This window comes from Protopterus annectens, chromosome 4.part1 (assembly GCF_019279795.1).
Source record: "Protopterus annectens isolate FY-2018-M chromosome 4.part1, PAN1.0, whole genome shotgun sequence".
In the NCBI taxonomy this organism is placed as follows: domain Eukaryota; kingdom Metazoa; phylum Chordata; order Ceratodontiformes; family Protopteridae; genus Protopterus; species Protopterus annectens.
Window position 1 is genome coordinate 617,740,594 of NC_056734.1, and position 27,867 is coordinate 617,768,460.

The 27,867-nt window shown below is 36.9% G+C and overlaps 1 protein-coding gene across 3 annotated transcripts in view; it reads left to right on the forward strand.

Moving 5' to 3' along the window:
* LOC122800992 (SPHK1 interactor, AKAP domain containing) overlaps positions 1-26,972 on the forward strand; it is a gene marked incomplete at its 3' end in the record, with an annotated part of 1,235,108 nt that extends 1,208,136 nt beyond the window's left edge. For all 3 annotated transcript variants that reach the window (XM_044070417.1, XM_044070419.1, XM_044070418.1), the window contains 3 exon segments: positions 4,601-4,780; positions 22,246-22,341; positions 26,920-26,972. In XM_044070417.1, the coding sequence (XP_043926352.1) occupies positions 4,601-4,780; positions 22,246-22,341; positions 26,920-26,972 (329 nt within the window).
* Between the last annotated feature and the right edge of the window lie 895 nt (positions 26,973-27,867).

The following is a 27,867-nucleotide window of genomic DNA, read 5'->3' on the forward strand; positions in this document are numbered from 1 at the left end:
AGTGTAAAAATTTCTCATCTTCTTTTTGTGGATGATTTAAAACCATATAGTTCATCAGACAAGGAACTGAAAGCATGATTGCAAGTGGTCAAAACTTTTTTCAAATGACGTAAGAATGCCATCTGGCCTTGATAAATGTGCAAAAGCTCATCCTAAGTAAAAAAAAAATAAAATAAAAAATATATAATTTGAAATATTATACAGAATTACTAAGTATTCGAAAGTAATCTAAGCAGGATAGGTAGTCTGTTTCCAGTCGAAAATCCTTTATTAAGTACATAGACTCCGGTCGAAAATCCAGTCTGTGTACTGAATAAAGGATTTTCAACTGGAAACAGACTGCTTACCCTTCTTAGATTACTTTTGAATACTTAGTAATGCTGTATAATATTTCAAATTATATATGTATATTTTTTTCTTTACTTAGGACAAGTTTAGGTTCACTACTTCTACTACCATTATCTGATCTGATTAATATTCAGTGATTAACTAGATATACTGTATATGGATTGAAAAATCTTTGACACAGAGAAGTTTCTTACACTGTTTTGTTTCTCTAGAAAAGAATTTACAATTATACTTAGATATGTTGCCGATACATGTAACACCATATGAATTGCAGAAGGAGTCAATAATGGGCAGATTGCAAGTGCTGCAAACACAACTTCTGGCTAACAACAAAGATTGAAACAATACTCATTTCATGAACTTTAATCATACTTTGACTTCGGAATGGGGTCCATTCCTGTTATGGTATTAGAAATCCAAAACACTTGGAGAAATTAAAAAAGGTTGAACTTTTTCAAAAATAAAAACAATAGAAATGTTTTGAAGTTTCTACATTCCTTAAATGCCTATACAGATGTTACTAGCATTATTTTTCTTAATAGCTTATACATGCTCATTAATCCTGATTTCACAGCTGTTTCAGTTTTACCTATATAGAAAGTTGAGCATGTCATGCAAGTGGCAAGGTTTACTACTCCCCTGTACTGAAATCATATTTGTCCTTTTGGGCAGTTACCCTTTGGTAGGTATTCATAGTAATGTTCAGTGAATTGAAAACATATCTACATTGAGAATATGTTATGTTTTTTCAACCCAACCCCTTTTCAGCACTGGAGTAATTATAATAATTTCCCTACTGAAAATATGATTTAAGATATTTACCCCCTCTTATTCACAGACTCTCATCTAACTTTCCAAGTAGGTTTATGGGTCCAAAAACCTGCCTTCCAATTTTGTTCTTAATTTTTGTTATATTATTGTTCCCTTTGTTGTATGGAATACTCATAGCTCTCACCTTTACATATACTGTTGCCCCTTGCCAAATGATGTCTCCTTGCCTGTTACAGTAAACACATCCATAACTCTCTGTATCATAGGCTATGCATGCTTTATTCAATAATTTCAGTCATTGCTGCTTAGACACTGAGTTTGCCATTCTAAAAATGTGATCCTTAGATTTTTTGCATTAGTGTGTGTGATTTTAAATTCTGTCATGTCTTTCTTCTTGCATGGTGTGGTCCTGGTTGCCTTGTTTTGAAAATCATTGCTAGTCTTAATAGCACATGAACATGTTCCCTGTTTTCCCAAACTGAACTGTGAATGTCCTTTGCATGCTTCATAGGTTTAGTACAGAAGAAAAGGACCACTATTAGTGTATTTAATATCTCTTACTCTATTTTTTATATTTATGTGTTTACTATGCTAATCATGATATTTAAAGAAATACCACAGTCAGTTCTGTGCAATATTCCAGTAATTGCCAGGTTAGCATCATATTTATGAGAAATGTCATTAATTGTATTTGTGTTGTAATTAAGTTGCATATCATTGCATCAGCTACAACTTATGCCTTTGGAATGTAATTTTTATTCAGTAATATCATCTTTAATACCTATATTATATCCTCCAGATTTTCCCCAGATAATTGCAAGCCGTCTTTTTTATTTTAGCCAAAACCATTAGAAAAAGACATTGAGGGTTCTGTTAGCAAACTGCACTTTAAAATTGTGTCTGATACACCAAATAACTGTGATTGAAATGGTACTTTTACCGATTCGACCTTTAATTCTTCTCAAGCTTTTCAGAAAGATAACCATCATCAGCATGTAACCCACTGATGTATTTAATGTTAGAATAATTTATCAACTGTTAATCAATGTTAATTTTCATTTTGAAAAAAAATGACATAACTTTTCCATTAGTTCTATAGGATCATAGGAGGTTACTAAGCTAATGATCCTAGGGACATTACAAGCATAGCCAAGTTTTACCATTATTTACATGATCTGCAACTAGAAGGACATAGGTGGAATGCCTGGGGTGAACTTATAGTTACCTATCCAATTGTCCAGATTGTGTTTGAAGAGGGAAAATAAGGTGCTCTGCTTTTAGGATCATAGGAGGTATATCTCTTGTATATGACATGGCTTTAACATGTATGGCTACAAATAATTATGCATTTGCCCATTTTGTATAGTAAAGAACCATTAGCTAAAAAAACTGTAATCATCCCAGCTCAAATTTTCTTCTGTATATTTTATGGATGTTTAAAAGATAGTATTACAGGATTAGTTGCTTGCAAGTCTCAGAATTAAGTCCTTTCTGAATCCCATCTAGATTCACTCACTTATACAGTGTGTAAATTATTTCTGAATTTTATCCAAAATAATTAATACGGTATACAAATCCCTTTCTGGAGCATATCTAGGGCTCACTTGTACAGTGTGTAAATTGGTTGTAAATCCTGTTCATAATAACTCACACAGTATAGGAATCCTTTTGGAATCCTTTTCAGAGTAACTCACTTAAACAGTCTGTAAATCTTTTATGAATCCACGTTAGTGTGCTAGTCTTTTCTAGGATATATGGCATAATGTTATTGTCCAGACATAATGTTACTTATATCTTTTCCTGTAATATTACTAACTAAACCTCACAAAGTATGTAAACTTTTACATGCCGTGGATTTTCCAGATCCACCTGTAGTGTTTTACTCTAGCCCTAACATATAAATAACTAAAAAAATATCAGTGATTTTACTTTCCAGATTTGTGATGCATTAAAAAGCATTCTGGAGGTGCCGAGGCACTGCTGATGTTTAGTTAGGGCTGCATCTGAGAGATGATCTCTCCTGAGCCAGTAGCTTAGACTACGTAACATACTACATATTCTGGATGTTTTGCTGGGTGCATTTTGGTAGCTGAATATCATATTCTAAAATCTAGATAGTGCAGATGTTCCCAGAGGTGAACATGCTAAGCCATCAAACTGTTATAGTACTACTTATGAATATTCCAATCATATTATAAACAGGAAAGTTAAAATGATTTCACAGTGAAATCTCAGGCTTCATTTCAGGTTAGTCTCTATCCTGTCACCAGCAAAATAAATATCTTTATATAATCACACAGTGAGCAATTATGTTTCTTTTAAAAGTGCCTTCTTTCAGTTATAACTACAGCAGTATTACATGCTGGTAAAACTGTACCATAACAAGTTCATTACATACTGCTATGTGTCTTATCAACAAGCCCTCAACTAGTTTTAATTTATTGTACTTCATGGGCATATGTGATGGCATTCCTTATGTACTACTTTTACTGAGTTGGGACTGTGTTTAGATAGGATCAAACTGTATATAATGGATATTTGGAATAATTCTTATGATATAGCTGGCTTAACTAAATTGCTTACTATAACCATTATGACACATCTACAATGGAATGTATTGAAATGAATACATCTGTGTTGTTATACTAGACTTGAAAGAGTGTAAATTAGATGAGGCTTAGACTTGTTAAGCTTACCTCCCTAATGCTGAGCTTCCTAATCAGTTTTCCATATAGAAACCATTGCCACTGTGGTTTCTGTTTGTGCCAGCAATGATTTCATTTATGCAGGCTTTTCTCTTTCCTCTTCATTTGAACTACTGTAAATTTAGTGTATCTATACATGGGGGGGGGGGGGGGGTGAAGAAAATCTCTCCCTCACAAGGAATGATTGCAACCCTGCAAAAATGCTTTTTATGGGGGGTGGGGGGTAGGGGAGAATCTTCAAGCTACATGCTTTATCTGGTTGAAGTTTCACAGAATTCAAACTTAAACCAACTATACAGAAACCTATTGTTCTGCATAATTAAGATAAGACTTGCATGTGTTGGTATGAAAATGTCGTTTACTATTATCACTATTGTAATTCAGTAAACTTTGCTGAGAATGAGCAAGCAATCAGAATAGTTCCTATTTCTTATAACATTTTCATTGTGTTTAGTTCATGCAGCGTTGACTTCTGTTATGAATTGTACTAAAACTGCCGGATTTCGAAATCAACAGTAAAGCATGATTTTTCACATAAATCTTACTGCCTAAACTGGTTAACACTGGGTTTGCTACAAATCATTAAGCATTCTCTACCTTGTGATCAGATTAAGATATATCTGCTGAAAATATAAATTAATATTTGACAATTATGTACTAAGTATTTCTGTAGAAGAAAAGGATGTCAGGTTCTGCAGTTCCAAGTGACTTTCCTGGGTTAGATTTTACTGTATATTATGTAGACAGATATGCTAATCAAATGTTTCTTTCTCCAGACATATTTCCAAGAAATTAGTCACTGAGTTAGCTGAAGATTCCAGAACAACAGAAGAATCGGTCAATAACCTGAGCTGCAGCAGTGAGGAGAGCACAGGAAGTTGGTCTCAGCTGAACAACGATGAAGAAAATCCTGATGATACCAGCAGCTACCTACAGCTCAGTGAGCGATCATTGAGGTACCTGGTCGTTTGGTTGTGAGCATTTAGTTTCACTAGTGTATTAAAAAGACTAGGCACATGTGCAATGCCACTAACTGGCATAATGTTAAAATTATTTACTTGATGTATACAACTGAATGAAGATTTGTAGACTTACTGGGAAAGGAAATATATGAGAAGAGTTTAACGTTCAGTGGCAGCCCTTAAAGCACCAACCTTGGCAGTATAAAAATGCTGAAATCCCACAGATAGTACTATGTCCAGTATTTGGAGAACATGACTAAGAAGACAGGACCTCGTGTGCATCTTCCCAAGGCACTTTACTTTAATACTTTCACATTACAGTAAAAACTTTGCATTGTATTGAAATTAATCTTTCTAGAGTAGAAGTTTCGTGGTTGATAAATCTCAGGGGGAAAGGGTGCATCCTCTTATGTCTGAGGTTGAGCAAACTTGGAATTTCACATTATTTCTGGACTCCTAATTTATCTGTGAAATTTTATAGTGATTTACCTTACCTACTGTACCTCTCTCTCCCCTCTATGTAGGTCTTATAGCTGCTAACACATTTCCTGCACGAGTCTCCTATCCAGTGAATTTACACTGCAGTTGACCCAACTTACTCTACGGCTCAACTGGACTAAGTGCAGCTCAAACACCTAATCTATGTTGTTACCTGAATAACAGTATTCTTGAAGTTTTGCTTATTTTGTTAAGAGCAACACACCACTGGGGCATTGTGGTATTCCACCCCCACCCCATTTCTGTCTAACCCTTCTTAAAACTGCCCTTCGACTCATATACTAGCAGTAGACAGTTGCAATATATTGTTTCTCCTATGTTTTACAAGTTCTTCATATATTCCCTTCACATTAACTTCACATCCCTTCCACCTTTCAGACTTTTTTCCTCTACTTCTTCCTTGCTGTCATGGAGTTTATGCTGGTCTAACTTGAACTATCAGTGTCCATCAGCTTTACTGCCCTTTCTCCGCTCTCTCCACCTTTACATAATCTACATTGTTTTATGTTAAATGTTTTTTTACTAGTACTTAATAATTTTACCAGTCAGATCTCCTACCTTACTGATTGTTTTCATGATGGACTGCTAATGGAACCAGATCCAGCCCACTCTCTACCCTGCCCCCATTCCCACCCACTCCCATTTCACTTACATTTATTCTAACCCCAACTCCTCCCATCATTACAATTCATCCAATCACACTCCTGCAATCATCCCGTCATCAAAATTCATCCTATCACACATCCTTTTTAAAACACTCCCATTTACGTCATTCATACCCTACTCTGCTGACTCACTACCTAATAACTAACCAATCATACTTCACTTCATCCACTCTCACCTCAGCCCAAAAAATACCTTCCCTGGAAAACTACTAATACCTTAATAACAATAACTTTACACTATATGTACAAGCTCTCCCTCTGTACTATGTCTCTAATCTCTATCACTATGCTCCCCACACTCTCTCTACCTTGTACCTTCTACTACAGTTAACATCACACCAAACAACTTATATGTATTACAAACCTACTTCTGCAGCATCTACACATACACACAATCTCATTCCTGCTTTTCTGAAGTAGCCTGTAGTCTATATACAACAGACTTAATTCTACAAACCAAAGAGAAAATCCTTCCCCTACAAAACAACAATAATACAAACTCTGCTCTACATTATCATTACAAGACTAAAAGGAAATAGCAACCTATATTTCTCCCACATACATATTCTAACTTACACCAATGTGGAGACATACATCCAAACCCAGGTCCACCCTCTACCACTCTCAACCCCCCTAACTCCTATAAATCACTAAATTTCACAACCCTGAATCTTCAAAGTATCAGAAACAAAATCCCACATTTACATGCCTCCCTAGCTCAAAATAAGCCAGATATCTTAGCCACTACTGAGACTTGACTAAAACCATACATTAAAGATGCCAAATTTCTACCGCCTGGCTACGCTTGTCTAAGATCAGATAGACCCCGTAAAAAAGGTGGAAGTGTCACTCTGATATATCTAAATGCCATTACTATACTTCCATACACAGTCTGTCCCACAGTTTTCCACAGCTGAAACATTGATAGCCTTCCTAAAAATGAATAACTGTAAAAGCCTCTATATTGTAGTCCTATACATCCCCCCAAGCAATAACATTCCTATATTAGAAGAAACCCTCGCCTGGATAACTAATAATATAAAAAATGAAACAATTGTTCTAGCAGATGTTAACATTAACTGGCTTGATATCCCTATCAGCATCTTTCCACCAATATCAACTTATATAACTTAACCCAGCTAATCACCAACATAACTAGACCAAGCAATAAAAATGACAAAAGCTCAATCCTGGATTGAATTATGGTCTCCAAGCCAAATAAAATCTCCTCCTCAGGGACAGTACCTAATAGTATTAGTGACCACCTACCTGCCTTTATAATATGTAAAACCATCCCAACGCCAAGCAAACTTCAATATAAGCGAACTACAGACATATCCCATTGTTTTCCCAACCACCCTCAACAAAACTTTACAAAGTATCAACTGGGATGCACTAAAATTCCTTCCCCTTAATGATGCTGTCGAACTCTTCAACTCAGCATTTCTCAGGATCCTAAATAATTTCTCCCCACTCCGTCAAAAGAGAGTAAAACTAATCATCAGCTGGCTTACCAAACCCACTAAGCAACTCATGCCTGTCAGGGACAAAGCATAGAAAGCATGGCAAAAAAACAAAAATCTCTCTGACCTCATGCAATATAAACAGCTACGTAATCAAGTAAAATGTCTTGTCACCAAAAATAAAAAAGAACACTACCTTAGCTACAAAACCAACATAAGCAAAACCCCAAAAAATTCTGGAGTGCAATTGATTCCTTACTTTATCCAGGCTCAAATAAAAATCCTTGTCCAGATCCGGATAAAACACCCACTGAAATAGCCTCACTCTAACTCATATTTCATTATTATCATAGTTAACTTCATCGCCACCTTTCCACAAATTAATCTCACCCCTGCAGATCCATATTTACAAAACACCACTGCTTCCTCACTACCTAGCTTTTCTCATTCACCTATACCAACCTCCACTATAAAAAACTTCTTAAACTCAAACTTGGCACCAACACGCCTGACAACTTACCTGCAGAATTCCTACAAATAGCAACCAGATCTATTGTTTATGATCTGTTCAGGAGTCCCAAGTATCTACAATCTGGAAAAAGCATATATTCTACCTTTCCATAAAGGCGGCAACAATTCTAACATTTCCAACTTCTGACCCATTGCTATCCTTTCACCCATCTCCAAAATATCAGAAAAATGCATTCACACTCAACTTCTTAATTATCTGCTTCATTATCAATTCCTTTATCCTACTCAGCATGGTTTTAGGCATGGTCACAGTACTACTACAGCTCTTATATCCTTCACGGATACAGTTAACTGGGCCCGAGATACTGGTAAAATTCTTTCTTCACACTTTCTGTACCTTTATAAGGCCTTTGATATGGTCTCTCACCCCCTTCTTCTCACTAAACTCTCTAACTTAGGCATCTCACCCCCAGCTCTAAACTGGTTCTCAAACTACCTCAGAAATAGGCAACAGTCCCCCAATTGGCAACATTCTTTCTCACCATTTTTTAACACAACCACAGGTGTTCCCCAAGGACCCCCTTTTGTTTAGCATTTCCATAAACAACTTTCACACCACTCATACTCAAGGTACCATTGCCCAATACACAAATGACTCAACCATCATCTGCACTGCCGAGTCCATATCTGAACTACAACAGCTCACCTAAAATGTCTTCACTTCTACCAAAACTTGGATGACCAATAATCATGTTGCGCTAAACCCCAGCAAAACTAAACTCCTGCTGCATACCTCCAAAAAAACCACCACCCTAAACAAGAATGAATTCACTACTCAGTCTCAAAACTACACTATCATTGAAGATATTTCAAATTCAAAACTATTAGGTGTCATCATTGATGAAAACCTAACATTTGACCTGCATAGTCACAGCAGTATCAAAAAACACATAAAAAATTGGGCATGCTATATAGACAGACACAGCTACTTCCTCAACCACTCAGCAAAACTGTCCCTAGCCTCTTCCTTTCTGCTACCATCTCTACTATATGGTGACCTTCTCCATACCAACATCCAGTCTTCTCTGAAATCCAAACTAGACACATCCTATAATAAAATTGCTGAATATGTAACCAATGCAAAATTTTCATCACACTATTGTTCCTCATTATGCCAACTATATTGGCTAGAACGTCCACATTATCATATAATTACAATTAACCACTTCAATCAAATTTATATACATACCATCAAATTGCCCTGCTCTTTCTTCTTTACTTACTTTGTACCATTCAAATAGACCTCTCCAATCCAAAAACCAACTACTCCTGAGTGTTGAAAAACCAAACCTCTCAGCTGATCAGCTGCTCTACTGTTTTACCATTTGTAAACTATGGAATTCCCTCCCTCCATTGATTAGGACTACTACCAGTCCTGCTCTCTTTAAAAAGTTTCAGATACAACACCTTTCCTTTCTTTGGCAGTGCACATGTGCATAAATGGCACTTCCTAAAACCTGACTCCCTCCTCTATACTAACTTACCTTCATTCTATCACTACTGTTATATAAGACTCTTTCTACCTCTTAACTCCTACTTAACTAGACTTATGGCACTGTCTGCTATATTTACCATCTATATTCAAGTTTATAACTTCATAAGTGTACCAATAATTATTATACTTGTATTCTAATTGCAACCACTATATCCTTAATATTGTACTGTAATACTGTACCCTGAGTCTAATTATCAACTGCAACCATCCTATTGTATTGGACTGTTTCATATTAATCTACTTTAATGTATTGCATATTATGTATTGTGTGTTGTGAACATTATGTACATTATGCACTGTGTTATTCTTATATTGGGTATTGTTCATTTTAGTGTGGAGTTTTTCTCCCCGGGCCTCAACTAAAAATGGGCTGACTATGGCCCAGTGGATATTCCTGGTAAACAAATGCAAATAAACAAATAAATAAACATCAATAACAAGCATACCTGTAGAAGGATCAATAGAATTATATACTGGAATTTCTCCATGTACACGTCAACACAGATAAAATCCTTTACCATACCCTAGCAGGTTATAGGTCACCCTCTATGTCCAATGAAACTAATGGAACAAACTTAGACCTACTGGAGACACTTATCATCCAACCTAACACCTCACTCATGGGGGACTTTACTCCTCTATGGACTGGGAATCCTACATGTCCTTAAATCTGAAGGCACAGAGATGCATGGACTTTGTAAATACAAACATCCTTTTTTAAACATAAAACATCTTTATTAAACCATCACTTATGACATAAGCAATCATACATTTATATAAATGAAACAAACCACACTGACACAATCCTAGTTGCAAGCATTTTACATCACAAACCATACTGACACACTCCCAGTAGCAAATATTGTACATCACTTATAATCTGTCCGATTATTTTCAGTCAAACATTACATGCTCATTTAAGTTCTGCCTTCTTTTAAACCTCATTCCTCCCCTGTATGTATTGTTCCCACAATTCCTATTTTTTCCTATGTACCTTTTTCAAAATATCTCAGTTCCAGTTGTTTTATCTCTGTTACTATATTCACTGTTTCTAATATAGTTGGTTTAGATTTTGATTTCCATTTTGTAGTAATTGCTTTTTGGCAGACACCATAATTAACGATAGCAAGGCCTTACCATGTCTAGGCAATTCTGATTCTGTATTTTAGCTCAGACAAATCATCTCCCTCATCAGACCAATTTACCCATCCAGCATCTCCTACAGTGCATCCCACAGGAAATGCTTAAAGTCCACCAACTCACTGTACTCCCAGAAAATCTGTTCCCAATTATCTCTTTCTTCCCCGTCACACCTCCAACATTTGCTATCTACCTGAGGAAAAATTCTCTGGAGTCTACTTAGGGTATAAAAATAGCTATGTAAATATTTCCAAGCAAAAATCCTAAATCTTCTAGATTTTGTTACATATTTGGGAGACATTCATATATCCTCCCATTGTTTCTTTGTGAATTGCTTATCCACTCTCTCTTTCCAATTCTTTCTAACCTCCTCTTATTGATTCTTATAGTTATCATGCAATATTTTATATGGTCTACTAATTAGTCCTCTTTTTAATGACAACTTCTGTTCTAGATTCTGGTCTTTCATTTAAGACCCCACTATTTCTTTCTCTTTGCCTATACTCTGATATCAATCCTTGATAAGGAAGGCAATCTCTAACCTGCCGTCCAGATAAAATCTTAGCATCTTCCCATTCTATCATCTTTCTTCTTTAGTTATTTGCTCCCAATACCTTGGTTCCTTTGCCAGTTTTCTCCAATAAATCCCTGTCCCTCTTGTCTATTGTCTACATCCCTAATTGCAGTTATCCCTATCGGCAGAATCTCCTTTTTCCATTCCCGTGTTGGCTTAGTTCTTAGAATATTTTCTGCCACTTTATGGATATAATATTCTGTATGATTATTGTTGTTCTCCTTAAAGGCCTGCATTCAAAACCCACTCTCTCCTTGTTTCTTGAGCTTCTCCCCTGTTTCTACACCATCCCTTTCCACTTTGAATTATAGTTTTCTGCTTGTGCTATGTATAGGAGTCAACTGTGTAGCTCTAAAATACCCCTACGAAATGGGTAATCCCAATCCTCCCTGTTCTACTGGGAGAATCAGCTTATCCCACTTGGCTATTGCCATTTTCCCCTCCAAGATAAAAGTCTTTCAGCTCTTTATTAATTGCTGTATACAACTTCTCATCTGGTTAAAAAAAATATGCCTAACCTGTGTGTAAGACCAAAGGGACTAAAAAAAGTTTTGACTGCTTGTATCTTACTATCCATATCTATATAACTAAGCCTCCATTTTCTCAGTTTTTGTATTATCTTTTTTTTAGTCTCTTCCCACATATCCTTAGTTGCCACACCAGAATCATTTTAATGCATACTCCTATTTAATTTTATCATTTCCCCATAAATAAGGATATTGCTGAACCAATTCGTGCGTAGGTACATAATTTACCTCAACTGCCTTTGTTTTAGCTTCACTAATTTTGTATCCTGAAAAGATTTAAAACTGTCTCAAAATGTTCCATAACACTGTAATGTCTCTTTCTGGTTTTGTCAGGTATAAAATAAATTCATCTGCAAATAGAGACAGATTTTCTAGACTACCATACCAATTATATCATTGAATTTCTGAGTCCCTTATTGTCTTTGCCAGTGGTTCTAAATATAATGCAAATAACTAAGGGAAACAGGACACCCCTGCTTAGTTCTTCTGCTCAAGCAGAAATTATCAGAAAGGACCTCACCCACTTTGAATTTCACCTCCGATCCCTCATGTATCCTTCTAATCAACCTTATAATTTTTCAGGAAATGCAAATGCTTCCATTGCCCTGCTCATAAAGTCCCAGCGTACTCTGTCAAATGCTTTCTCTGCATCAAGACCATCCTTAACCAGTTAATGCATACATCAACTATGTTCCAACATACTCGACCTCCTACTCACAAATGAGAGAATACTGCACCCCACCACACCCCCCAAAAATACATCTTCCCTGGTAAGGCTGTCTCCTTTTAAATCAAAATCAGCTCAGTAAACCCAATAACAGTTGGGACTTATTCAAATGCTAACTAATTTGTATTAAGCAATAGTCAGTCAAAATTCAATGCCCCTCCAAACCCAGAGAATACAGCAACCTATACAGTATTGTTCACAGAATCTCTGTACAACTATATCAATGGCTGCATAGAGGCTGATGTACCTACCAAAAGTAAGTTCAAACCTAACTCCAAAAGCAAACCACCTTGGTGGCATCCCAAATTAAACAGGTTGTACAACAAACAGAAATAAATCATGGCTAAAATCAGGAAGTGTAATTCCCATAAAGATAAACAGTTAATTAAGAGGACTAATTAAGTCCAATAAAGCAAATTTTTAGATCAAGACAGCCTGCCAAGCAAAAGACAACCATAAGGCCTCCTTCAGTTATGTCAGAAACCTCAAAAGCAGCAAACAGTGTGCTGAATTGGGGGTTAATGGTGCTACAGTCACTGATCTGGGCAATATAGCAAATCTGCTGGCTGACAGTTTCAGTTTGACCCTGTACTCAGCCCCATCCACCAACCCCCAAGAAATGTATTCAGACAAAACTCCTACACCCATAAATAGAGAGAATATCCTGGATACACTCTCTAAGGCCAAGAACACAGCATCATTGGGTCTCAAAAAAAAATCACAGGATGCCGCCTGAATAGTCTAAAATGTGGCTGATACCACTGGAATTACTATGTAAATATAGCTTCAAAACAGGTTTCATGCCACAAGAATGACAGACTGGAATGGCCATCCCTCTTCATAAGGGTAGATCATCAACAGATCCCAGAAACTGCAGACCCGTGAGTCAGCCTAGTCTTATAAGCAAAGTCATGGAAAGAATTATCATGACAATGATCAACAAAGACACAAGAGAACTTCAGACACTGGATCCATCCTAGTTCGGTTTGTCAAAGGAAGGTCATGCCTACCAAACCTGATTGACTTCTTTGAGAAGGTCACCAAGGCAATGTATGAGGGTCAAAGGATGTATACTGCCTACCTTGACCTGGCTAAGGCATTTAATACATATACCCTACTCAGGCATTGTTAACAAACTTATTAAATTAGGCATAAACCCCTATATAACATGCTGGGTAGCCAGCTGGCTTACAGATAAGACCCAGGAAGTTAGTACTGGTGAGATTATCTCCACAAGAGGCCAGTCACCAGTGAAGTCCCTCAGGGTTCTGCACTGGGCCTGCTTCTCTTTGGCATCTACTTATAAGAAGTCAAGTCCAATATCAGAGACCTCTGGCTGACCAAATTTGCAGATGACTGCAAACTGGGAGCAGTCATAGAATCCCCCCAAGACACAAAAATATTACAAGAGGGTCTAACACATTCAAATGGCTGGTCCAATGCCACGGCTTAAAACTGTATGGCAGGAAATGCATTATAAAACATTTTGGGAAATTGGCCACACTAGGAAACTACATCATCAGTAAAACACCCGTAAGAGTTGACCCATTAGTCAGGGATGTGGGAAAACATGTAGAGAGTAACCTGCCTTCCACCAACATGTGTCCAAAGTGGTAAGGAAATCCTTCTGTGTTGCTCAGCTTGTAAGTAAGGGCATGGCATCTAGGTCCAAAGAATCATGGTACCACTATGTTGTGCCCTCATCAAACTCATCATTGAGTAGAATGCCCTCTTCATTATGTGCCTGACCAGACACATGCAGCAACATGACTATCTGCAAAGGTTCCTTATAAAAAGAATACATGGCATAAACGGTGTCGTATGTGGATCACCTCAAAGCTCTGTCTCTATACTCAGTCTCCTACAGACTACAGAAAGGTGATATATGCCTAGCATACAAGGCATCTCTGGACCTCACTCCAATTAACCTTTTGCCCATTTGCAAAACAAACTGCATCAGAACTATTAGATCAAAAGACCTACTTTTGCTTGAGACTTAAGTAGGACATGTTGGAAAAACAAATATGTAGCTCAGAGAATTCCCATTCTCTGGAATAGGCTCCCCATCCATGTGAAACAAAGTCCCTTCCCTAACCCTATTTAAGCATAACTTGGACCAATGAATGGGAAATCGAAAATTCACCCCTGGTCTGATGCCTATGTCTCTGATGGAAAGGAGACAATCAATGCATCATGTCATAACCAACACTCGCCCCTATATAAACTTCTAAAACATGTAACTTGTGGGACATGCATTTAGACTGCATGGCTAGGGTTATAAAGGCCCTGGTGGTCATCAGCCTCTACACATCTATGAACCTATGAATCTATATTTAGAGATGTGCAATGTGCAGGAAGTATGGGGAGGGTTTTTTTCCCATGTAAACAAATCAGTGCTAGTGGTTATTGCATTTTTCACTATTACCAGTCATGCTGTAGTTTCTTTTTTTGTGTTAATTTATAAATCTGAACCTATAAAAGAATGCTAAACAGTGGGCATCAGCAAAGGTTGTAGCCTATCAGCAGCGGAAGACAAGGCCACTAAGCATGTTGGGCCCTTGAGCATCCCTACAACAGCAGAATTTCAGCCTGCTTCTCTGTTAGAAGCTACACCTGTTATGGTGCAGTGCAAATCCATAATTGTAAAGGAGACAGTGCGTGGGACCAGATACTTTAATGCTATTCCTTTGTGTTTTCCCATCTGCTGTGCTGCACACCTTTTACTGACATTGTGCTGGGGTTGTCATAATGTGGTCCAGTTGACCATCATCTACATGAGGCTGTTGCAACATATCCAAGAAGATCATCATTTATATGATGTTGTCACTATCTCACTGATATGATCATGAACAACATGAAGAGGTCACAGTGTCATTAAGGTGATTATCACCTGTATGAGGTTGTCACTGTGTCATTGAGAGTATCATCATCTGGCTGACAAAGTCATAGGGTGCTTGAAATAGTCATCATCTATGTAATGGTGTCTTTGTGTCATTGAGAATATCATTGTGCATGTGGGTTGATGTTTTCTGTGCGATTTCAAAACTAGTTATCAAGGTTGTTACCGAAAGGATACTGGAGTCAGCACTTGCATATCATGTATTCTGATGTATTTCACTATAATATTCATGAGTCATTGGCTTTGGATAATTGTCACTGTTGAAGTGACACCCTGTCGCCATATGCAAGAATGGCTAAAAGGGATTGTGGATGGATGGATTTGTGAGGTGTGTCACTGAATGAGTATTTTTTTATCTTAGTCTAGCACTGTTTTGGGTTCATTACTTGGGTGTATCTGTAGTGTTTAAGAAAGCATCAGAGTATTAACAGTGGCCCTTGGTTTATGATTATAAGAAATGTTTTATTTTCCCATTTAAGTTACTTGTACCAAATTAAAGATTGTCAGACACACAAAGGTAAAATTAATTTTTTTTTTGTCAGATCAAATGGGTTTAACAGCGTTTATTAACTGTAAAAGAATCAAACAATTTCTGCTTTCTGTTAAATCTCCTTAAACTTTAAAACTAGAGTGGATTAAACAATTATTATTATTATTATTATTATTATTATTATTATTATTATTATTATTATTATTATTATTATTATTATTATTATTATTATTATTTTATTGTTAGGGAGGCCACAGTGGTGCAGCGGTTAGCATTGCCACCTCACAGCAAGAGGTTCTTCGGTTCAATCCTCGGCTGGGGTGCCTTCTGTGCGGAGTCTGCATGTCCTCCATGTGGTTGTGTGGGTTTCCTCCGGGTGCTCTGGTTTCATCCCAAAGACATGCAGTAGGTGGATTGGACACTCTAAATTGGCTCTAGATGTGAGTGCATGCATGTGTGCCTACTGTGGAAGGTTGAGCACCAGGCTGGCAACTTGACACTGTAAAAACTCCACTGCCATTCATGAGCAGACAGGTGATCTGCTGTGGCGACCCCTAACTGGGAAAAGCCAGAAGAAGTTGTTTTATTGTTCTTGTTGTTATTAGTAGTATTATTATTATTTGATAACTGAGTGGCTATGGAACATACTGAAGATACAAGTTTTATAAGGCAGTCCTGATGTCTGGAAATAAAGTATATAGCAAAACAAATTGTGGCAGCCCTTAATAGCCCAAGAAATATAAAGAAGATGCATATATTAAATTACATGTTACAGTCTTATTTTGCTTACTAAACATATTTTTAGATTAAAGATGGAATAAAAATACGACAGCAATTAATCTAGATATATAGGTGAAATATTGCCCATGACTTATGATAGGGACTAGACAACTAGGCACTACAGGAGAAAAGTCATAATGAGAAAAAGAAAAAAAACAGTCACCTCAGTGTGACATCATAGGATCAGTGATTTGAAACAAATTATTAAAGCATTCCCTGAGTCATACCCAGAACATTTAGGTGCTAGACAAAAAAGTAACAAAAAAAAAAAACTTTTCTGCTGTACTTCTTGATTTCTGGGGTAGGACACCAGAAAAAGTGAAAAGCTGTGCAGTTTATTCAGAATAGATTAAAGCCAGTCTTTATGCAGTCACGTGCACTAACTAGTGTTAGAAGTATAGTAAAACAGCTTATAACCTGTGAAGGAATGAATCCCAAGCTGAAGTTTCAAACACAGGAGCAGTGTGCCACCATGAATTGCTTTCCACCAGTCAGGTTGGAAAGTGAATCCACTGCTCTGTGAACAGCACTCTTCTCCTGCTGAAGGAGGGGAAGAAGGAGGATGAGGGTGCCCTCTGAATCAAATGATGAGGAGCAGAGGCCAAACTGAGTAGTGGAACAGAAGGTGCAGACATGATGCAGCTGTGGCCCTTATAATACATGGAAATATCCATGGGCTGGAGGTAAAATAAGACAAAAACAGGATGAAGAATGTTTTTATGTACTGTACTTTGTCTTTTGATTGGTCTAAATGGCAAGCACTCCTTTACAAAGCACTGGTGAGAAAAGCTTTTCAGTATTACCATAATGATGTTTAGTGAATAGCAGTGTACATATGACATGTATTATTATTATTATTGTATAGCACATGACAATTATTATTAGAAAGCAGTGCATATGTAACATATAGAAATGTGTAATATATAGAAATGTATAGCACGTGACACTCATTATTATTAGACAGCAGTGTATGTGTAATACATATAATTGTATAGCACATGACACTTATTAGACAGCAGTCTATGTGTAATACATAGACATGTATAGCACATGACACTTACTGTTATTAGACAGCAGTGCATTTGTAATACATAGAAATGTATAGCACATGACACTTATTAGACAGCAGTGTATGTGTAATACATAGAATGTATAGCACATGACACTTATTAACAGTGTATGTGTAATGCATAGAAAAGTATAGCACATGACAATTATTATTAGACAGCAGTGCATGTGTAATGCATAGAAATGTGTAATACATAGAAATGTATAGCACATGACACATTATTATTAGACAGCAGTGCATGTGTAATACATAGAAATGTGTAATACATGCAAATGTATAGCACATGACACCCACTATTATTAGACAGCAGTGTATATGTAATACATAGAAATGTATAGCACATGACACTTATTAGACAGCAGTGTATGTGTAATACTTAGAAATGTGTAGCACATAACACTTATTAGACAGCAGTGTATGTGTAATACATAGAAATGTATAGCACGAGACTTATTAGACAGCAGTATATGTGTAAAACTTAGAAATGTATAGCACATCACACTTATTAGACAGCAGTGTATGTGTAATCCATAGAAATGTATAGCACATGACACTTATTAGACAGCAGTGTATGTGTAATACTTAGAAATGTATAGCACATGACACTTATGTGTAATACATAGAAATGTATAGTGTGGTATTCTGATGATACTTGAACAAGTTGTAATTCAAAATACAGCTTTATTCTCCACATGCATTGCTCTATTCAAGATTGCTTATTAATTTCCAAAAACAAATATATTCTCTCCAGCAAAAATATGTCCATAAACAGGTTTCCACCAAATAAAAATAAGTTGTTGTTGTCTTTCGGCTTTTCCTGATTAGGGGTCGCCACAGCGGAACTCCGGTCCACTAATGATTGGTAGTAGATTTTCACGAATGCCGAGGTGCCAGCTCGACGTTCAACCTTCAACGAAGGCATGCCCATTTATGCATGTGTTTCAAACGCCCACCCAACCGTGGGGAGGACATGCAGACTCCACACAGAAGGTACTCCCCGCACTCCAGCCGAGAACTGAACGGGAGAACTACTTACTGTGAGGCAACAACGCTACCACTGCACCACCGCGGAAGTCCACCAAATAAAAATAAGTAAAATCACCAAATACCCAGCAATCCTGTCCTCCATCCACTACATCTCACTCCAGGCGCACAATTACACAGTTTCTGTAGATCTTCTCACTTCAGGCAGTTGTAAACATCCTTCCTTCCCAATAATCAGGTATTTAACACGTGTACAGAAAGGTTCTGTGAAGTGATGGTTGAAAGGTTTTCTCAGTAGAAGAGTTTCTGACAATGTTTGGAAAAAGAATGGAAATTTCCCATGGAATGTTTGGGTTATAGAACCCAATAATTTTCAAAGCAGAAAAAATAGCTGTACAATTAAGTACTGATGAGATTATGCAGACATTGTGAATTACTTTAAAGAAAAATGTCATATAGTTTGACATTAAACCATTATTAGATGTAAGACAATTATAGACTGGTGCATGTGAGGTATTGGTGAGAGTGGAAGTGGTGTAAGATAACATTCTGCGTTTATCTAATGTGATATAATTATGGACAAAGATGGACAACACTGAAATCAATGCTATCCAGGCTATTTTTGTGACTCATTTGAATATTTAGTAAGTGAATGCAATAAACAAAGGTGCCAAAGTGGAGAAAGGAGACACATAAAACAGTTTAATGATATGTGTAGGGTATGTGTGGGTGGATTTGATACTTAGAGATTATGATGACCAAGAAAATAATATTCATAGGAAAATGCAAAATATTAAAGAAAAGGAAGCGTAAAGTGAAGGATGGTGAGAATGTTGAGGATAAAACTGAAAATGAAAGTGAAAGTACTAAACTGAATGACAGCGTGCAAGTAGAAACCACTAGGCTAGAACTGAAAATGAAAGTGAAAGTACTAAACTGAATGACAGCGTGCAAGTAGAAACCACCAGGCTAGAACTGAAAATGAAAGTGAAAGTACTAAACTGAATGACATGCAAGTAGAAACCGCTAGGCTAGAACTGAAAATGAAAGTGAAAGTATTAAACTGAATGACAGCGTGCAAGTAGAAACCACTAGGCTAGAACTGAAAAATAGTTTTACAGTAATGGATGATGACAGAGGGGAAGGATGTGAGAGGGACAAGTTGGAGAGGATTGAGGGAATGTATCTGTAGCAAATGAGGTAAAAAAAAGAAAACTGAAGATAAAAGGTTTGATGTCAAAAAATATAAAATCAAATGGTGTAAATGCACTGCAAGTAATGAATGACAGTGTAAACTGTAACTTCCAAAGAATGGTTGTGTCAAACTGTTATCAAATTGGGACACTTTATATCATATATTTGATCGATGTAAGATTTTTAAATGAGATATAGAGAAATCAGTTTAAGAAGCTGTTGGGAAAGATATAAGATGTATGGTTGGGTGTGAAGAATGCATGGGAATTGCTGTTCAGATTAATAAGGATTTTGGATGTCATGGTAGGGAGCTTAAGGAACCTGAACATTTAATTTAAGAAGAACATAATGAGGATTATTGTCATATATGCACCTACCAAAATTGCAGAAAGAAGCAGTTATATGGAAGTGTAAAACATTGTTATGGTTAAGATGGGCATTATATTAGCAAATGATTTAACTGTGATTAAAGAAGGAAAGGAAGGAAAGAGTTACAGGATGCCAAGACAATCAGACTGTAAAATATGGAAACAGTTTTGAGTAAGGAGAGGTAATTTATATATAGGAGGAGGAATGTAATGACTGGGAAAGAATAGTTTATATATTCAGAGGAAAAGCAGGAAGTTGATAGAATAGTATTTTTTTCTGATCATAAAGACATGATGTAGGTGGATTGGACACTTTAAATTGGCCCTAGGCATGAGTGCGTGCATGTGTCTACCATCTCTGGAAGGTTGGGTGCCAGGCTGGCAACTCGACACCATAAAACTCCACTGCCAATCATGAGTGGACAGGTGATCCGCTGTGACAACCCCTAACCGGGAAAAGCCGAAAGAAGAAGATGGACTACAATTGGAGACATTGAAAATAGAATGAAGAAAAGTAGAGGTTTCAAAACGTTTAACAGGAATGTATTGTAAAAGTGTTAACTGCCGCAGTGGTGCAGCGGTAGCGTTGTTGCCTCACAGCAAGAGGTTCTCCCGTTCGATTCTCGGCTGGAGTGCGGGAAGTGCCTTCTGTGTGGAGTCTGCATGTCCTGCCCGCGGTTAGGTGGCATTCGAAAGACATGCGTAAATGCGCGTGCCTTCGTTGAAGGTTGGACATCAAGCTGGCACCTCAGAGTTCGTGAAAATCTACTGCCAATCATTAGCGGACCAGAGTTCCGCTGTGACGACCCCTAATCGGGAAAAGCCGATAGACTAACAACATTGTAAAAGTGTTAATTTAAGAAGAACATTGAACAGTTATGGCAAGATTATTATGGTATGTGTTTTTTTACAGAAATTGGAGGGATTGTGAGTGGTGTTTAAAGAAAAGTATAAAAGAGATTACTTAATGATAGAGAAAACACTAATGTCAGACAAAAAAAAGATATGAAGTAACTAGGTAAATCTAATGATTTATTAAAGCATGATAAAAGGTTGTTTAATTAAGGAAATACAGATATATAAACAAAACAGAAAAAGAGTCAGAGAAGTAATAAAAAGACAATGTTATTGTTTAAAATGAGAAAAAAGAAGTGGTGTCACTTTTTTTTAGGAAAGAGTCTGAAGTATGCTGAGATGCTGAGAATTGTATGAGGAAAAGCAACCATGATTAAGACGAGCAGTGTGAAACTCAGGAATGTATTAGTGATGCTACTGAAGAGATGTGAAGTCAACTGCATAGGAATTCAGAGCAAATTAAAGTCAAAGATTGGAGAGTTTAAAATGATCAGATATGCAACAACAAGAACTGGAAAAGCAAATCAGTAAAGAAGTCCTAGAAGAAGACTTAACATGAGAAGTTAGAAAGTTTTGCAGGGCCTGATGGTATTGGATATCATTTTTATAAGAGAATGAGTGATAAAGAAAAGGATTTTTTAATTGACATTTTTAATGAATGCATGGAGATATAAAACAAGAAATGTATGCTTGTATGGAAGACGGATTAGACGGAAGCTTTGAAAATCTGGAGAACAATTACTTTGTATAACTGTGTTTATAAAATCTAAATGAAAATTATATAAATTAGAATGGAAAATGAGAAAGAATGCAGTAGAATGTGCCATAGATATTGAAAGTAAAAAGGTAAGGTAGGTGTTCATTTGGGAGAGGAAGGTAGTAGATAGAATTAGCAAAGATAAAAAATAGTGAAATTGTAATGTCGTGGGAAAGCATATGACCATAGTCAGATGCAAGCATGGGAAAGTTTATAAACTTATAATATTGGTGTGAAAGTAATACATTTGTTAAAATCAGTATATGAAAGTATGCAAGTTAGAGTGTTATTCAATAACTGGTTCAGGAGACAAGGATAAGATAAAAAAGGGAGTGAAACAGAGATACCGAGGTTTTCAACATAACTACCTCGAATGACCAAGAAATGTATTTACTTACTTGATCCTGCTGACTCATTTTAACCCAGTAATTTCTGTTTTACAGCAATGGGAACAGCAGTACAAGTAGCAGCCTTGGGACAGCAGACCTAGAAGGAGATCACGAGAATATAGCGCACTGTATGATAACAAGCCAAGTCAGGTAATATATGCTGCAATGCATTTCTACTGATAACAAGCCAAGTCAGGTAATATATGCTGCAATGCATTTCTACTGATAACAAGCCAAGTCAGGTAATATATGCTGCAATGCATTTCTACTGATAACAAGCCAAGTCAGGTAATATATGCTGCAATGCATTTCTACTGATAACAAGCCAAGTCAGGTAATATATGCTGCAATGCATTTCTACTGATAACAAGCCAAGTCAGGTAATATATGCTGCAATGCATTTCTACTGATAACAAGTCAAGTCAGGTAATATATGCTGCAATGCATTTCTACTGATAACAAGCCAAGTCAGGTAATATATGCTGTAATGCATTTCTACTGATAACAAGCCAAGTCAGGTAATATATGCTGCAATGCATTTCTACTGATAACAAGCCAAGTCAGGTAATATATGCTGCAATGCATTTCTACTGATAACAAGCCAAGTCAGGTAATATATGCTGCAATGCATTTCTACTGATAACAAGCCAAGTCAGGTAATATATGCTGCAATGCATTTCTACTGATAACAAGCCAAGTCAGGTAATATATGCTGCAATGCATTTCTACTGATAACAAGCCAAGTCAGGTAATATATGCTGCAATGCATTTCTACTGATAACAAGCCAAGTCAGGTAATATATGCTGCAATGCATTTCTACTGATAACAAGCCAAGTCAGGTAATATATACTGCAATGCATTTCTACTGATAACAAGCCAAGTCAGGTAATATATGCTGCAATGCATTTCTACTGATAACAAGCCAAGTCAGGTAATATATGCTGCAATGCATTTCTACTGATAACAAGCCAAGTCAGGTAATATATGCTGCAATGCATTTCTGCTTCGTATCTGCTACTGAAAAACAGAAATGTTAAAGCAGTTGATAATGCATAATATTGTTGTCTTTTTAACTTAGCAGGCAGTTGTTAGCTTGTCACGAATAGCTTCTGGCTTTAGTCTTGAAAATATATTTTGTTACAGCACTTAATATAAAATCAAAGAAATGACTGTGATCCATATCTGTGCAAATGCGGACTTTCAAACTGTTGCTAATATCAGCTACATGTTTTAAAATTAATGCCTTTTTGAAAGCACTGAGAATTACTTTCAAAAATTAGATGTGCCTGCTATTTTATTTGAGAATGGATGTCTGTGTGAGTTAATTCCACTGCTTAGTTACTGGACCACCTGTATCAATGCCCATTGTCATTAGCTGGAAGTCCATCTCCTGACTGATTAAAGATCTTTGATTCACACTCAGTACTTTCCTTTTCAGTTAATTCACAAACCATTGTTGGCATTAGTGGTTAGGTTGCCATATATTTAAGTTTGTAGATAACCACTGTTTCTATGCCCAGACACCTCTGTTACCATTAGCAGTTAGGCTGCCATATATTTACGTTTATAGATAACACTGTTTCTATCCCCATACACCATTGTTAGCATTAATGGTTAAATAGCCATATATTTAAGTTTATAGATGACACTCTTTCTATGCCGACACACCATTGTTAGCAATGGATAAATTGCCATATATTTAAGTTGGGTCCATATTAGCAAGTTGACAGGGCAAAACAGCAAATGCCCTAATGTCAACACATATTAAACAAAATGTAGATATGTCGAAAAGCCAGAACAGCAATTTTTTTTGCTCCCCCCCACACTTAAATATACCACCTCCGAGATTGCACTACAGTGGAGGAAACAGCAAATTCCTGACAATGGCCCAGCGATTTTTTTCCCTGGGAAAAAAAAATCACTGTTCTGGCCATTTGAAATTTCATTTAATATGTGTCTATGTAAGGGCATTCTGTTGTGCCCTGTTGATGTGCTAATATAGACCCATTTATGTTTATAGATGACACTCTTTCTATGCCTACACAGCATTGTTAGTGTCAGTGGTTAGGTAGCCATATATTTAAGTTTATAGATGACACTACTTCTGTGCCCATTGTCCCTTGTAGCAGACCCTCCACTGTGGATAAAAGTGGAAATGGAAAACCATTGCTCCTTCTGTTAGACTAAAAACTGTAAACCTCCTTAAATAACATTATCACATGTAATTTTTCAGTACCCAAACAAACTTGATACCCTCGCCAGTAACACAAAAAGATAAAGCCTTGATTACTATCCCAGGGGACCCAAGTTTGATTAGCATTTCAGGGTCTCAGTGACACAGGCAAGAGAGAGTTGGTATTCCTGTCCTGGGAGAGGAGGAGAATGTACTAGTGGTAGGATGTCCTTCAGTGTTTTGACAAAGGCTGGGATGTAACAAGATAGCTGGTGTAGAGAGCAGGTGGGCTCTGGAGGAGGGTGTCTGCTCAGGGCCCAGAGTGGACATACTTCCTGTGTTATGCCTCATTGTCTGCCCAGCCAAGTAGAGGTACACTGCAAAAGTTGGCAGGTTTAGGGATGTAACCCTAAGCTAAGCAAGCTGCTGTGAACAACAGTGTTGGCTCCCTCAGTCCACTCCATTCTCATCATGCACCTGGTGACTGGCATCAGGGAGGTCATCATTCTCAGTCTGACAGGGTACACAAATGCCAGATGCTACCAGTCTTCATAAAATTGCAGAGTTTGAGTGGAGGGGAGGGGGATGAAAGGGGAAAGTCATACTACAGCAGCAGAGTGAAGATAGTTCATTGGTCAAAACTGGGTTGGGAAGTTATGACAAAAAAATGACAGGGATTTAATTTTAGGAAATGGGTCTTTTGATTATTGATTTTAGAAGTGAATTTGAAAGACCTGTGTAGCTGAATCTCTTCACTAATCATTATTTCTTGCCCATAAGAATGCCCACTCTATCCCGATAAAATGTTTTTCTATCCATTTAATACCTGGCATGGTTTATGTAGTATGTTTGAGTTTAAAACCACATCATTTTTTAAAGAGTTCATTCTACGTTTTGAACGAAGTTACTGTTTTACATCCCTTCTCCCCCACTGTTGACCCATTCACCATGCTACCATTTTGTTTTGTGTAAACAAAAAAAATATTTAATAAAACTGTTTAAAAAAGTATTAAAAAGTAAGTTTGGAGTGGTTACTTTCATAGGCTATATGAAAATCATGATTGCTACCTATATCAGTTATCTGTATTGTTATATTTCTCCAGGAGGGCCAGACCAGTCAGTCCCACAGTACCTTTGTGTTGCCCATCCCATTACCTAGTGTATGTTTAAAAAATATATAGCGAGTCACACAGCTTGACATGCAGAGGAATATTATTACAGAGGTTTGGGAGATGCCAGGTAATAAACATTTCCCTCTGCCATGTTTTGTGTATCTTTTGGTGAAGATTTAGGTCCCTGTTTCTAGTTTTGGTGGAGATATTGGACTTACAGAGATACAGGAGGCCCAGGACAACTGGGTCTCTAATTGCACAGTAAGTGGGATACAGTTCTCTCCTCAAAAGTCTATAAGACACTAAATAAAGGGATAGAGCTTGCAGCCTTTCCTGGTAGCATGGGGAATTTAGACCTGTGATCTTTTTGGTTAGAAATCTTTGGCATCTTTCTAATCATTTGGTATGTTTAGTGAGATCCATTCTGAAGGGACTGATGCACTCAATATTTTGTCCTTCAGTTACCATTACAGATTATTTACTTTACCTTTCACATGTGTGCAACTGTTTTCTAAGGAGAATGTGTATAGCTACTGCAAAAGTGTTAGAGGTTTTTGATAAGCAAAGTCTGAACTATTTTTATTTGCTGGAGGATTAGTTAAAAATAAGGGACCATATTATCGTTAAGACTATTAAAACACAGACTTTGATCGTTTTTCAGATCCCATTTTTGTTGTTTTGTTTTTGTTGCTTCTAAGTGTCTGTCAGTCTGTTTGCCTGTGGCTGAGTATGTGTGCATGGAACTGCAGAGAGTCCTATTTCTCATTTTGCAGTGGCCCTTGCCCTTTGACCTAGGTATGGTTGTGCAGTAATTTTACCAAAACACGTTGATGTGCACACATCACTGTAGCCTATTAGCAGATGTGAGCTTTGGGGGTGGTGTAACAGAAGCCTGCATATCATGCTGCCAAAGATATTGGGCTGGGGACACCATCAGAAAAGCCCCATATGACTTCATGAGTGATGGTCTCACCACTGTTGGCTGGTATGGGTAAACCAGTGAGAACAGATAGATTGATCAGAAATGGGAATCTCTGGTGGTCTGCCACTGCTATAAATAATATGAATATTTAAAGCTGCTGATTACCAAGCTGCATTTTTACTGGTATTTAATTATTAGTACAAGTGTTATTACAGTATAGTTATGGTGTGCATGCCTTCTTACATAGTTATCTCCCTATATAGGGTCAATGTGCTCCGTAAGTAATTTGCTTTGCACATATGAAAAAGTATTGTATCTATCGTTGGCATTTCATGCTTGGCATGTACTGGAATAAATCAAATAATTGAATAATACATTACACAAAAATGATATCATATACTACAACTATAGTCAGTGCATAAGCACAGATAATCATTACAGCACTCCTGTAAAGCAGCAGATGTTTTTTAACCTGGGAAAATGTGCTCCACTGAGATAATGCTGTTTCTTCTTTTTAAAGTGCACTGATTGAGAAAAATGAATTTTTGAAAGAGCACCAGGAAAATCTGGATGGTAAGTGCTTTCTGGTGATGTGTATTGTATAATTTAAGAAAACAAATTGAAGTTTTGCAGAAACAACAAGCCAGTCAGTTGTTACAAATGGCATAGAATAAGTTGACATCTTTTTTTGTTTATTGGCAGTATCTAAGAGATTATATCAGCCAGTTAGTCAGTCTGGCTGGAACAACATTGGAGAAAAGTAGAACCTTCACATTTTTACAAACACTGTTGTACTGGAGTTAGTGACATTTTGCAGAGGAGAAATGTACTGAAGCCATACCTCTCAACCTCTTACCACAAAAAATCTGGACAGAACCAAACTTAACGGGGAGGATAAAGCCCCAAAAATAGAGACAAATTTTAAATACTGGTCATATAAACTTAGAAAGTTGCTAGAATAACAGGTATTATGTTATCATGCGTTTTTCTTACAACTACAAAGTCTAAAACTCAAATGCCTGTCATTATTCAGTGAATTCAGTCTTCACTGATTTGCTGCAAAAATCCAGAATACCACACTTTTATGAGGAACAGGCCAAAAATATGAGATGAAAATCTGGACATTTGAGAGGTATGACTATAGCAGTATGCTTAGCCATAATGTGCATAAGAAAATGGCATTTCAGAAGCTAGATGGCAAACTAATGCTTAAGGAAGGCCATATGATACAAACTATGAGATAGGTAAAGTAAGATAAAAGAACTCTTTCATTTACCACTGTGATCAACCAGACTTGACAGGTATATCCATTCTGAAAGTATTTATACTAAACAGATCTGACTTATAAACGGTGTAAAGATGTCTCCTGACTATACAACAGATAAATGCCATTCTGCAAGAGACATTTAAATTTGTGGACCAAAATTTCAAATTCTGAAATTTATACAGATTGTTAAACACATACAAT